General features: G+C 39.1%; 1 protein-coding gene across 4 annotated transcripts in view; it reads left to right on the forward strand.

Moving 5' to 3' along the window:
* gigyf2 (GRB10 interacting GYF protein 2) overlaps nucleotides 1–14,345 on the forward strand; it is a 32,657-nt gene extending 18,312 nt beyond the window's left edge. For 2 of the 4 annotated variants that reach the window (XM_056253488.1, XM_056253490.1), the window contains exons 19-29: nucleotides 506–603; nucleotides 723–863; nucleotides 1,849–2,007; nucleotides 3,929–4,159; nucleotides 4,566–4,694; nucleotides 4,821–5,093; nucleotides 8,881–9,071; nucleotides 9,222–9,370; nucleotides 12,199–12,380; nucleotides 13,270–13,399; nucleotides 14,181–14,345. In XM_056253488.1, coding sequence (XP_056109463.1) covers nucleotides 506–603; nucleotides 723–863; nucleotides 1,849–2,007; nucleotides 3,929–4,159; nucleotides 4,566–4,694; nucleotides 4,821–5,093; nucleotides 8,881–9,071; nucleotides 9,222–9,370; nucleotides 12,199–12,380; nucleotides 13,270–13,399; nucleotides 14,181–14,248 — 1,751 coding nt within the window. In that variant the 3' untranslated portion in view covers nucleotides 14,249–14,345. Of the gene's footprint in view, nucleotides 1–505; nucleotides 604–722; nucleotides 864–1,848; nucleotides 2,008–3,925; nucleotides 4,160–4,565; nucleotides 4,695–4,820; nucleotides 5,094–8,880; nucleotides 9,072–9,221; nucleotides 9,371–12,198; nucleotides 12,381–13,269; nucleotides 13,400–14,180 lie in introns of all 4 variants that reach the window. The other 2 variants (XM_056253487.1, XM_056253489.1) reach the window with 1 other exon arrangement.
* Nucleotides 14,346–14,800: the final 455 nt, after the last annotated feature.

A 14,800-nucleotide genomic window follows, 5' to 3' on the forward strand; every position in this document is an offset into this window, starting at 1 on the left:
TGCAGCTTTTGTATTGTGTCTGGTGTGCTTGTTTTCTACTCTCACTTACAGTAACGCACCACTCATTTAGTTTTTGATATGACTCATGCTCATCTCGTGGTATAACCCTGTTGCAAGTGATTGACTCAGCTGAATAGATGCCACTTAAGCAGAACCGAAACGTGTGGCGTTTGAAAGTTGTTTTTGCTATTAAGTGGAACAGTGGCTTTTGCTATTATTTTTTGTCTTTACATTCACAATGTTCATGCACTTTACTACCACAGTAGCATTAAACAACTAATGTTACTGATAAATATTAGGTTATGTAGCTTAGATTAGATACAATGCATGTCACGATTCAATATATAATTGATATTCATTTTTATTCCATGATGTCTATAAATTTAGGGTATCAAAATTGGTTACACAGATAAGACTCATAATTAAGTTTGTATATATGCTGATCTCTAACAGTCAAATTGAGAAATCATATGATATGCTTATTTTAAGTCTGTTTGTTTTTTAGCATGGGAAGGGAGTAGCGTATGGGATCTGCCACTAGACTCCATGCCTCAAGCGTCTTCCCTTGAACAAATCCAGCTGGAGAAAGCCAAAGCTTTGAAGGTGAGAAAGATACAAGCAGATATTTTGTGACCTAAAATTTCTGATACCGTGGGACTGATACAGGGGTCTCATTTTGTAAATGTAATAGTGTTTTTTTAATGGTCTATTCTGCTCTAAAGCTTGAGATGGAGAGACGGGAGGCAGAGCTTCGGGCCAAAAGGGAAGAGGAAGAGAGGAAGCGACTGGAAGAAGCGCTGCGTGCTAGACAAGAGGAGGAGCGGAAACGTTTGGAGGAAGAAGAGCTGGCACGGCGCAAACAGGTCAGGAGAGAAGGGAAATTATGCAATGATTAGTGCTGAGATGCAAATACAAAGCTCTGCAATTAAAACAAATATGAAACAATGGAGGTGAATGAGAGCATTTTTGCTATTAGTATGAGTTTCTATGATGACACTTTTGATTGTTGTTGAAGCCTAAACTCTGTTCTTTATGTGCTTTCATTAAAAAAGTAAATAGCACTGACATTCTCACACCTAAATTTGTGAGTGATTTTTTGGTTTATATATTAGAGGTGGGAATCTTTTGGAATGTCACAATTCGATTCTAAATTGATTCTTGATAGATTTGATTCTAAACTTTAAATTTTATTTAACTAAAATAAAATGAAACTGAAAATATAAAGGTAATGAAATAATTTGTTTAATTTAAAGGATTAGTTCAACCAAAAATGAAGGAAACGTGCAGAGGGTGTGTTCCCAATAGATTGATATTAAATACAACTTATAAGTGTAAAACAACTTGTTCAAGTTTTGTTGAATTATTATTTTTCAATCTCATGTTATTGTTTTACTTCATCGATCAATATAAATATTGTATATTGAACTATTTTATTCATAATAAATTACATTTCCTGCCTTTTAATTTTGTAAGACATTGGTAATCCTAGTTATACTGTTTATATTTGTTCCTCTGGTACAGATTTGCCATTTCTGCTTATTAGTTTAAGGGGCTTGTTTTGCTTTTTGTTTTGACTGTTAAACACAGACCGTAAACTAATGAAGACTGAGAATGGGAGCGCTGGTGTTCTCAGCACCCTCAAAATAAAAGTCTTGCTTCCGACACATCGGTCAAACAGAAAAACTTGTCGGTTGATGCCTATATTTTAAAAATGCCAAATATCAGCCTTAGCAATATATATCGGTCGACCACCAGTCGGGAGTTATTTAATAAAGTGGTTATCAGCTGGTTGCGATAAGTGGAGTTCTAAAAAATATATATATATAATACGCACTCTGTCTTCTGTAGGAGGAGGCTCTCCAGAGGCAACGGGAGCTGGAGGCGGCACAGCGACGGCAGAAAGAGGAGGAGGAAAGGTTAGCTCAGGAGGAGGCACTCCGACGGCTGGAGGAAAGGAGGAGGGAAGAGGAAGAGAGGAGACAAAGGGAAGAATTCCTCCGCAAACAGGTAAGACTTGCCGGTGTATGAATATTTATTATAAAATGGATCCAAAATCTAACATTCAAAGCTTTTGTAAAATAGCAGTTGTTTGGTCATTACTAAGTTAGGAGAAAAGGATTGTTTAGACCAATAGTTTTTAAAATTGACATATTGAATGAACAGATGAAATGTACAACATTTACAAAAAAAAGTCTTAATGTTTAACCCTTTCACGCGTACGATCACACCGGTGTGATCAGTCTTTGGCTGGTCCCTGGAGCGTACGATCACACCGGTGTGATCAGTCTTTGGCTGGTCCCTGGAGCGTACGATCACACCGGTGTGATCAGTCTTTGGCTGGTCCCTGGAGCGTACGATCACACCGGTGTGATTAGAACGGTCAGTGCATCACGTGATCAACTGCTAAATTCAAACGTGCTTTCGCGCGTTGGCTGGCGCTGAGCCAGAGACGGACGCACTCAGTGCTGTCATATATCACAACAATTGAGTATTTTCAACCACATAATGTTTATTTTCGGTTTCAGACATTTAAATACACTTAAGTACTAGCAAAACAATGATTTTGAGTTTGTAAAATACACACTGATGTCTATGGAAGCGGCAATAATAATCCTTTCCATTATAATAAGACGACACATTCTATTCATATCAGATACACATTGTGTAAGTAGCTTTACATTTGACCCTATTTTTCTCCCAGTTCACCGGCCACTTACTTTCATGTATTTCGTGAGAAGTGGAGGAATTGAGGTGTTGTAAATCCAACAGATCCGATTCTTTGAACTGTAAAACAAACTAAAATGGCGCCGCCCATTGTGCATACAGCTCAACTAACGTGATCGTTATAAAGATGTTTAAACAACAAAACCCATCCACTTGTAAATATTTGACAATCGGAATATCAGTTGTTTCATGCTGTAGCTAATACATTTGTGAATATTTTTAATGAAAAAGGAAAAATGACATAAAAGCAGATCATCACTCATTCTGCGCTGTTGTGGTTGCGCTGTGTCACGTGACAAGCAATAACGCATCACCATGGAAACATTAAAGTGACAAGTTCTAAATAACACATCACCATGGAAACATTAAAGTGACAAGTTCTAAATAACAGTCGCCTTGAAAAACTCATGCTGGGGGGTCAGTTAGAATATTTTAAACATACGTGTGAAAGGGTTAACTTCATCTATGCCTACTATTGTTACTATGTCTGTTTTAGGATTAAGGATGTGCCCAAAGCCTAATTCAGAAAGGCACGGAAAATAAATAACGCATTCTACGGAGCCCCTAAAGGGACATGGTTAGGCTTGCTGCGGTAGTCGGTTACATTACAGTACATCAGATTTCACTTATCACGGGAAGAGAGTAAGGAGAGATGACTGACAGGGTGATGTCAGAAGATCTGTCGAACAGATCCTGAGTGTCATTGACAAATATCTTGTAAAATGTGTGGTCAGTACCGCCGCTCCTTATACACAGTACGCGTGATTGCGAATCGGAAAGTGGAAGTTAAAACCGAGCCCAGATCCCCGCAAATTATATACAAAATAACTATCCAACTATATAATTGTGAGAGAATGCAAAAGCATTGACATATTTTTTCCTCCCATCTCAAGTTTTTTTTTCTATCACCATGTCTCTTGAGGGGCTCCATAGAATGCATCATTTTCTGAACATAGTATTAGGCTTCGAGCCTAAAAAGTGGATTTTGCAAGCAAATCAATGACTTCGGTTTTGATGATATTTTACAAAAGCTTTTTGTCTAAACTAAGATCACCCATTAACCATGGGACAATCATTCATGCATGGCTGTCTGCCACAAATGACTTAGTTCTTCTGAGTTTGGTTAGATTGGCAATATTAGCCAAGATGACGTTTGGTTTAGTGCTGTCATTGATCCTTTTGTTAATTATTTTTGTTCCAGCAGGAAGAGGAGCGGAGGAAACAGGAAGAACTGGAAGCTCAGAAGCGGCGTGAGGAAGAGAAGAGGCTAGAAGAGGAGGCAGCGGCATTGGCAAGGCAACAGCAGGAGGAGCAGAAGAGGAGAGAGCAGGAGGCGCTGAGACAGCAGGAGCTACAGAGGCAGAGGCAGCAGCAGCAGGAGGCTCTCCGTCGACTGCAGCAGCAGCAGCAACAGCAGCAGCTCGCACAGATGAAGGTGAACAATCCTGTGGAGCAGATATTTATTAGTCTTTGTACTAGTCTCACATCCTGAAAAGATTTCATTTTTCATATAGTTTGGTAGATAATCCATTATTCAGGGAAGTGATTCTTCTGTATTTATTTGGATTTTTTTGATCCAAAATAAATCCCCCCCCCCCCCCCCCCCCCCCCCCTTCAGATTTAAGCAAATACATTTAAAATATATGCATTTCATGCATGTATACCACTCGTCAACCATCTTCCCAAATTTGTTTATAAATCTGTCTCCCTGTGGTGTTCTGCTAAAATAAAGAATTGATTATTTTACCAAATGGAATTTAGGATGGTAACTTGGTTGGTACATTACCTGTTTGTTTGACTTACGCAGTTATTGTATTTTTTTTCCATGTCTATGTTCCCAGCTCCCTTCATCCTCCAAGTGGGGCCAGCAGTCGACCACAGCAAACACTCTCTCACAGTCTCAGAATGCCCTGTCGCTTGCTGAGATCCAGAAACTGGAGGAGGAGAGAGAACAACAAGCACGAGAGGAGGTATGCCAGGGATTCTTCCCCAACTCAAGCTTTCTCATGTGACCAAGCTTTCAACAGGTTCCCATGTGACCAAGCAAGAGGCAAAAAACATTTTTCTCATTGATCGGTTTTCGATTTTTCCTGCAGCAAAGACGACAACAACAGGAGCTCCAGAGGACCCAGCAGCAGCAGCAACCTCAGGCGAAGCTCTCGGGTTGGGGCAGCGTGGCCAAGCAGCCAGAGGCCACCAAGTCCCTGCTGGAGATCCAGAGAGAGGAAGCGCAGCAGATGAAACAGCGCAAGGAACAGCAGCAGCAACAACAGCAACAGCAGCAACAACAACAGCAACAGGAACAACAACAACAACAACAACAACAACAGCAGCAGCAACACTCAACCGTCACCCAGCAGAACCGAGTGGTGAGTTACACACATCCTGATGCAGTTACCCAGCATCATTCAGGATGCTGTTGTTTTTTACGTAAGAGTGGGTACGTCTATTTGTAACTTGAATGTAGGCTTCTGGTTTCACCCACTTCCTTTTATCTTAGCTGTACAACATAAGTCCCGTTATGCTGCTTCATGTTCCAAACTGCTAATTGTTATTTTATTTTTTATTGTAAACTGGTTTGTACCACAAATAGTTTTACCATTTTACTGCATTTTATTTTTCTAGTTATTTACCAGGGATGTGATTCTTCTGGATTAATCTGGAATTCTGGTTATTTCAGCCTAAAATCATGACCCACGTGAACCATGCAGATCAGTAATAAAAATAAAATCGGGGGGGTGTTTGGAAGTTTTGGGAAAGTCATTGTAATTTGTTTCAAAATATTTATAAAATAGAATGTTTAAGTGATAATATTAGTTAAACAAACTACAATACTTAACGTTCATTCGATCCATCCGACTACGGCATTTCCATCAGATTTCGTTTTGCAGCGTTGAACATTTTAACCAATCGCACACGTTTCTGTTGAGTTTATGAGCGTGATGACCAATCAGAGGCGTTCAGATTAGTCATCGCTGAAACTAATAGTTTTGTTCAGTGCGCTGACTAGGGCTGTGTTGAAAAAATCGATTCACCAATTCTGAATCGATTTTCATATTAATTTCTAAAGATCGATCCGTAACTGAGAGGATCGATTTAATAATAGGCTTACATTTTCCCCGTGAACTTTAACTTGCCGCGACTGGGAGATTCCCGTATGCCCATTGAAAGGCTTTCACTCAGCGCGCACACTGTTACAACAACGGGCTTTGAGTGAGTCATTCGTTCATTCAACGAACACGTTCAAAAAAGCTGATTCATTAAAAGAGATGTAATGAAACAAGGTGTTAATTATTTTTAACTTTGAGTTCCACTTTTCAAGGCTCAGCTGAGCAGCAATGCGTCGCATGGGTAACGCTGAAGCTGATGCTTCACTTATTAGAGACCAATATGGCATTGATTCAATGCGTGACTCGCTGATTTTATTTCCCCGCTGCTTCCTCGCGCTGTGGAATGCTGACCAGCGCTGCTCCTGACGCGCATTTATGGTAAATACCCGTGACGTGAACGTTAAAAGGATGATACGACAAATATTTCGCTTTCCTTTGACACGGCAACCTTTTTCACGAATACATATGACTTCAAAGACAGACGCAGGTAATCCGCACGCGCTCTGCCGATCTCTCTCATTCACTGTCTGTGCGAAGCCTCTGTAGGCTACACATCACCACGATAAACAGTCTTGTTTGTTATCATTATGAACTTTCAATTCAATACACATGCATGAAGTTCAAAACAAGCAGTTAAATGTCTATAATAGCCTAATAGTATCAATATGTTGCATAACTACAGTCCTGTAATTCAGGTAACAGCTGGAAAAAACAAAAACACTTATCTAAATCTCGAAAATCGGATCAGATCGGATCGGATCGAATCGAATAATGATAATCGATTCAAGATCTTGAGAATCGGAATGGAATCGATTCTTGAAATTTGAATCGAAACCCAGCTCTAGCGCTGACTGAATTCTTCTGACTTCCATCATAAACAACAAAGTGCAGATTCGATGTAAGAGATTCATGTCGCACGTTTCTGTGATTTTTAACGGGAGTTTTGTGCGTGCTTAAACTCGCGCTAGTCCCACGTTATGGACAGCCTCACGATCGTTCCTGGCACTGCCTATCTAGGCCTATAGCACGAGTGCTTTTATTAGGCTTGCTCTTTATACGCAAAAGTAATGCGTGCATCTGGTAGGCAAAAAAAGTGCATATCATATATAGCCTACGGCGCTAAATTGCTTATTGGAAGCATGTAAAAGGTCATTTATGCGTAAAAAGAGCACGCAAAGCTCGATCGGTCACATTCCCTTTCTGTGTACAGTTTATTCCAGTTAATATAATTTATTCATCATACTGATAAGATTGTGTAGTCTTCATTTTCTAATGTGTAAAAAGCATTAATATAATTCATAAATGGTTCTTAGGTTGTTTTATCTGTGTAGCCAGAATATGATGTGCAGTTTACCAAAACACAAAAACATTTTATGTTGCCTATTCCTATTGTAGAAGTTTGAGTGGAATTTTATTTACTGAATGAGATTAATAATCGGTATTGGAAACAGAGTTGTTTTCTTTACAGAACTACAGAACAGTTATCGCCCTTACGTTTTCCCCAAAGATAAGTTAAGACGTCCTGTTTTGTATTACTAGAAATAAATTATAGCTGTTAAATATATTTCCATGTGTGTCACTCATCACAGTTCCTGGTAGTTCATGCAGTAAATGGCTGATTCAGGTGTTTAAAAAGTAAAAAGTGCTTTACGCTGGGTCTTAAAAAAACTTCCTGCTTTTTTTCACTCGCACAATCACATCTAGAGCTGGGTTTCGATTCAAATTTCAAGAATCGATTCGATTCCGATTCTCAAGATCTTGAATCGATTATCATTATTCGATTCGATCCGATCGGATCTGATCCGATTTCCGAGATTTAGATAAGTGTTTTTGTTTTTTCCAGCTGTTACCTGAATTACAGGACTGTAGTTATGCAACATATTGATACTATTAGGCTATTATAGACATTTAACTGCTTGTTTTGAACTTCATGCATGTGTATTGAATTGAAAGTTCATAATGATAACAAACAAGACTGTTTATCGTGGTGATGTGTAGCCTACAGAGGCTTCGCACAGACAGTGAATGAGAGAGATCGGCAGAGCGCGTGCGGATTACCTGCGTCTGTCTTTGAAGTCATATGTATTCGTGAAAAAGGTTGCCGTGTCAAAGGAAAGCGAAATATTTGTCGTATCATCCTTTTAACGTTCACGTCACGGGTATTTACCATAAATGCGCGTCAGGAGCAGCGCTGGTCAGCATTCCACAGCGCGAGGAAGCAGCGGGGAAATAAAATCAGCGAGTCACGCATTGAATCAATGCCATATTGGTCTCTAATAAGTGAAGCATCAGCTTCAGCGTTACCCATGCAACGCATTGCTGCTCAGCTGAGCCTTGAAAAGTGGAACTCAAAGTTAAAAATAATTAACACCTTGTTTCATTACATCTCTTTTAATGAATCAGCTTTTTTGAACGTGTTCGTTGAATGAACGAATTACTCACTCAAAGCCCGTTGTTGTAACAGTGTGCGCGCTGAGTGAAAGCCTTTCAATGCGCATACAGGGATCTCCCAGTCGCGGCAAGTTAAAGTTCACGGGGAAAATGTAAGCCTATTATTAAATCGATCCTCTGAGTTACGGATCGATCTTTAGAAATTAATATGAAAATCGATTCAGAATTGGTGAATCGATTTTTTCAACACAGCCCTAATCACATCCCTGATTTACCTATAGCGATTGATCATTCAGTTTGATTAATAAGGTCACAAGTCTTCATTTTAAATGGTATAACTAAATCCATAATGATCATTTTAAGATGTCTTAAATTTGGGGATGTAAAAACAGGACATGCTTAGAAGCCTAACATGATGATTAAAGTTCGAAAGGCTATTTTGACTAAAACAGTATTTTAAACTTGCAGTTTCCCTGTTCTGTACTTAAATGTGTACCTGTTTAATTAAGTAAAAGAATCTGAGATGCATGATTTATTTTGAGATTGTATGAGTTTGTTCTCAATGGACATAGTGCTTTTTTGTGCAGATCTTGAAGTCTTGCGTTTGATTCTGCATTAGTTTAAAATAGATTGCATGACCTCTTTCTCCTTCTAGGCCCTCAATACATCAGTGTGGGGTTCTGTCAATAATGTCGGCTCGAACTGGTTGATGGACAGCAGCAGTGTCTGGGGTGATGCTCAGAACTCTAACATTGGCTTCTGGGATGAAGCAGTAAAGGAGGCCGCCCCCCCTCAGGCCACACGCAAGAGCCACAATCAGAAAAACAAGGGCAACGCTAACCTCAGGTAAACCACCACCACAATTAATAATATCTTTCTATTGCTCTAAAAATAAATAAAACCTCAGACTTTAGTATGCTATCTAGGTCCAGTGTGCAAAACTGCTTTTTGTGTCATTTCCTGATTGTATTTTGTAAAATAATCTGTCTGTGGCAGTAATAGCACCAGTGCTAAAGCAAGTAAAAAGGTGGAGGAGGAAGAGAAGCTACTGAAACTGTTCCAGGGAGCCAATAAGAACCAGGACAGCTTTATGCAGTGGTGTGAACAGACTCTACACACTCTCAACACAGCCAATAACCTCGATGGTGAGTCACTGACACATACTCGTCTATCACCTTCAACTATCTTGAATATCAGCATTTGTTTAATGCGCACATGATGCACAGATAATTCTTTCCACAAACCACTTCCCTCCCTGCCATTTTATCGCTTTTTTTTGGGGCAATGTTTTGTTGTCATTGTATGCACGGAATGTAGCTTCTGACGTTAAAAGGGTCATGTCTTTATTATGCCCTTGTACAAATTCTTCATTTTGTTTTTGGGGTCTACTAGAATAGGTTTTCATGCTTGAATGTCCAAAAAACATTACTTTGCACTTTTCAGAAGGAGAGCTTAATAGAGATACTAAACAGTAGACATGTGGCGGTATTCGGTAATGCGATAAATCGCAGTAATGAATATGCACGATATTGTTATCGCGGGCACTTCAAAATACCGTGAAAAATAATAGACTTTTAGAACGCGCATTAGCTTATTTTCCATCAACCGCTTAAACACTGCGTATATGCTGCACAAAGCACGTGCGCACTCTGATGTAAACAATCCCCACATGTATAAGCACTGTGTGCATGCGGCGCAGTGTGCACTCTAGTCTAATGTAAACAATCCTCACATGGAGTAGAAGCATGGCGGAAGGAGGAACGCTGCCGACGGCAGGGCTGCCAACTCTCACGCATTCAGCTTGAGACTCAAGCGCCTTTCAGACAGGACGCGGAACACGCGCGGGGACGTTTTGTTGCTGCGTTGACCAAAGCACGCCTGGGTCAAAGTTCAAAATGGTTCAACTTTTTATTTGCAAAATAGCAAATCGCATTGTATCTGAAGGGCAACGTTGAACCTAGCGGCCAGGGCAGCGCATTCCGCATCCTGTCTGAAATGCGCTTTACGCAATTGACACTTTTCACACGCTCTCACGCAGAGGAAAATCGCGGAGCAAAGAGGACACTGACACCGACAGACTAGACAGAGCAGGTTACTTTTGAGATATATATATATATATATATATATATATATATACCATATATATACCATATATATATAAAAAAACATTCAGCTCTTAGGTTCTGTCCATTGTGACAGATCGCTGCGCCTCAGTTCAAGTAAACCGATCATCTGTTACTTTTTATTTAAAGATACAGTACAGCGAGGAGTATTTGGCTAAATATGTGCACTATATTACATATTTATTATATGTTTACTTGTCATTACATAATTGTTATTATGAAAACCGCATTGTAGGGCTGTCGCGATAACCGCAATATTGCAATACCGCGCTACTGACAGGCCAACCGCAGAGGAATGCAAGTAACCACAGCAACCGCGTTTTCTTTTTTCATAAGGCCACCCTTCGTAGTTCGTACCATGTGTATTGAATGTTAAGTAAGTTAATAATGATAACACGACTGTTTATCATGGTGATTTGTACAGAGGCTTCGTGGATTTGGACTTAAGCCTAAACAGACAGTGAATGAGATCGACTGAGCGTGTGCGATTACCTGCGTCTGTCTTTGAAGTCAAGTCATGTATATTCGTGAAAAGGTTGCCGTTTCCAAGGAAAGCGAAATATTTGTCGTATCATCCTTTTAACGTGTAAGGGTATTTACCATGAATGGCGTCAGCGCTGGTCAGCATTCCACAGCGCGAGGAAGCCGTGGGGGGGAAAGCCATTAGTTTATTAAGTGAAGCATTGCTTCAGCTTTGCCCAAAAGTGAAGCATTGCTGGCCAGCTGAGCCTTGAAGTGGAGCTCAAAGTTAAAAAATAATTAACACCTTGTTTCATTACATCTATCATTTAAGGAATCAGCTTTTTGAACGTTTTCGTTGAATGAACGGTTTAATGACTCACTCAAAGACAGTCCGTTGGCGTAACAATGTGCGCGCTGAGTGACAGCCTTTCAATGCGCAGAAACGCTGTTTAGTTTCGGTTACATTGTTTTTGTGTGTACTGACCACATCATAACACGTATTTATATAGCAACAAATAAATATAAATAAATAAATGGCGGTAATACCGCATATCGCGCTAATGAGCCACTCAAAATTACCGCAATGGAAATTCCTTCACCGCGACAGCCCTACCACATTGTATTTAATTTCTCTCTGTATTTTTACAGCATTATGTGAGATATATATTTTTCTTGAGAAAAATTAACATGCAGACTGTAGCCTACCTAATATTTATCCAAATGAGTCAATATTGAATTAAGATTGAAATCAAATCCAAGAATTTAATTGAATAATACAAACAGTAGCCTACCAGTCATTGTACCATGTAAACATTGTAACATGTTGTCGCTAAACTTAATAAAATTGTTTAGTTACCATATGTTTTGAAAATCACAATTACACATTGTGATGCAAGTTGTTGTTGTTTTTTTAGATACCCACAATCCATCTGTTTCTCTTGAGCAAATTTAAATATCGTGATAATACCGTATACCGTGATAAAAGCTCAATCAATTAACCGCAGCATGAAAATTTGATACCGGCACATGCCTACTAAACAGAGCATACAATGTAAAATATGTGATTGGTCGACTGGATCAGTGTGTTGTGATTGGTCATAACACACAACTCAACCACACCTCACCCCTTTTTTGCGTATGCCATTGGCAGGAATTATTTAAATTAGGGATATTGTGACGTGTTCTTTCCCGTAAGAAAACTCAATCGAGGCGTTTCAGAGAGTTCAGAAACAGTGCGCACTGATATAGAGAATTACTTCCTTTAGAGTGGCCTTTGCTGGCCTTTTAACTTTGCTGACCTTTTTCATGCACAAACTGCCTCTTAAAAACGTGTGTTTTAAAGACAATTTAGCTTTCTGAAAGTCATCAGTCTTCCACTCTTGCCACAGTCCCCACCTTTGCGTCGTTCCTGAAGGAAGTGGACTCGCCGTACGAGGTGCACGACTACGTGCGAGCCTACCTGGGTGACACTCCACAGGCCAAGGACTTCGCCAAGCAGTTCCTGGAGCGGCGTGCCAAACAGAATGCCAACCAGCAAAAACCTCAGCCGGTCCAGCAGCAGAAACAGCAGGTTCGTTGCACAAGCATGTGTGTGTGTGTCAGTGTTCATTTTGACAGCAAATTTTTATTTAGTTTTAGTCATAGTCTTTTGACTAAAATGCTATTTAGTTTTAGCCATAGTTTAGTCATCTGATTGTTTTAATTATAGTCTACTTTTAGTTGCATAAGATTTTAGTCTATTAAATCTACAGTAGATTTAGTTGACACATCTAATGGGTTTAGTCAAATTGTAATGCATTATTTATCTAAAATAGTTAGATGGTTCTCTAAAAAGTTCATTATATACTCCCTTGAGAAAGAAAATCTATTAACCTGTTAATATGAATGATATTAAGGTTCGAACATGCAATACAAACACAGATTTAACTGCCGTGACACATAACATGTCTTTATTTTTCTTAAAATTAAAAAAGCACGTGAAGGAATATATTATTCTTTTTAATTAATAATATGTTCATTCTTTGTAGCATTTTGCATACAACATTATTCATTCTTTCAAGCAGACATATTTTGTATAAATGAAATATAGATTGATTCTTAAAGTTATTCAGTCAAGAGTATTGAGTGAATTTCTCTTTGTTTGATTAACATTAATGACGGACAGCAGCAGGTCGCTTTAAGGCCGAATGCACAGATCCAATACACTGATACACATCCGAAATTCTCCCAACTGTTTATCTGTACTTAAGACATAACCGACTGTGTTTACGTGAATACTCGCCAAAACGCATTTTGACATCAATTTGTGTGTATTTGTCCGTTCAAGCGAGAAACGACGCAAAAGAGCTCAATTTAGTACTCGTGAACTGTCTGAGAGGGCTAAATTATGATGACATTATTCATAAACACTAGTGTGCATGTGTCAGTTTGCTGCTAAACTCCCTGTGTTTGTGTCTCAGGACTCTGTGTGGGCAATGAGTCAAGTGTCACAGTCAGTCCTGCAACAGCAACAGCAGCGGTTTGAGACCGTCACTTCCGGCAAGAAGAAGAAGAAACAGAAGATGGTACGGGCTGACCCAAGCCTTCTAGGTGAGTGTCGGCGAAGTCATTCATAAACAAACTGTGTTGTCAATTCAAAACTTGATATGATGTGCTGGGAAATTACTCCTCAAAAAAGTTTACCTGTGACCTAAAGTTCTTCAATTTGTTCAAACCTAACATAATTTTATTGAGCCGCAGAATAACTTGTTTAATGCACAGATAACCCTGGATTATCCCGCTTATACCATGCCCTGCTTTGATCAGTTAAAGCTGTTATTGATGTTTGCATCGCAATATTTAACCGAAAGTTAAAATGATGGTGGTTATTTTCATCAGACAAAGATAAAGTAGTGTGTAAATTTACATTAATTTAAATGAGAAATTGTAGCATTTATTTGAATTGCATTAATATAAAATAGTTCTTAATCTGACTGGAATTACCTGCATTTCAAATGGTTTTAATGCACACCTTCCAGCCAATCTGAATCGAGTATGCAGACAGACCATGGTATAAGTGTGTGTGTATGTATATATATATATATATATATATATATATATATATATATATATATATATATATATATATATGTATATGTGTGTGTGTGTGTGTGAGAATAGAGAGAGAGAGTTCAATAACAGTATATTTATTGCCTTTTATAAAAAGTCAAAAACATAATTGTCCAGATGCATTACAATGATAATTTAGAGGAAGAATTATCATAAAATGAATCCTCTCTAATCGTAGATATTAATTGTAAAATGAAAATAAATTCAAAATATTTTCTTTATGCAAAATATTATTTTTGTAATGAATATAATGTCTCTGCAGGTTTTTCTGTTAATGCTTCATCTGAGAGACTCAACATGGGTGAGATTGAGACCGTGGAAGACTTTTGAGGCTCGCTGATCAACAGGCTCCCCCTACCGACCGTTTCCCTTCTGAACAGCTGCCCGTATATTCCCCTCAAACTCTCTTTTCTGGTTATTTTTTTCCCCTCCCCCTTTTTGTATCGTCACTTCTCTAATTTGGAGTAGATTTGAACAGCAAGTTTTTCTTCCTCCCTAATCCAGAGGAAACCACAGTTGCAATAACAGCGCTGCCCCACAGCCACGAAAAGAACCAAAAACACAAAGCCCTGAGTAAAGGAAGAGAGAGGCTTGCTTCTGCAGGAAAGGAGTCAATGTTTTCAGTGTCCTTCCACTGAGATGGAGCGTCTGCTCACAATCATGCTCATCTCCCGACTGATGTTTGTAAGCGTGAATAGAAGGATTGCAGAGGAAAAAAATGATGTATTATCCCCATTACAATTTCCTTTTTAATTTATTTGTTCCTTCCCTCGTTCTTTTAGTTTTTTCCATTCTCTTCCCTTCTCTCCTCTTCCGCTTTGCCGCCCCCATGTTGACGGACGTCGAAAACAATGTAGGACTCGAGGAAATGTCATCAACAGT

Source organism: Rhinichthys klamathensis, unplaced genomic scaffold, assembly GCF_029890125.1.
Source record: "Rhinichthys klamathensis goyatoka isolate OS25496 unplaced genomic scaffold, OSU_Roscu_1.1 h1tg000105l_1, whole genome shotgun sequence".
In the NCBI taxonomy this organism is placed as follows: Eukaryota; Metazoa; Chordata; class Actinopteri; order Cypriniformes; family Leuciscidae; genus Rhinichthys; species Rhinichthys klamathensis.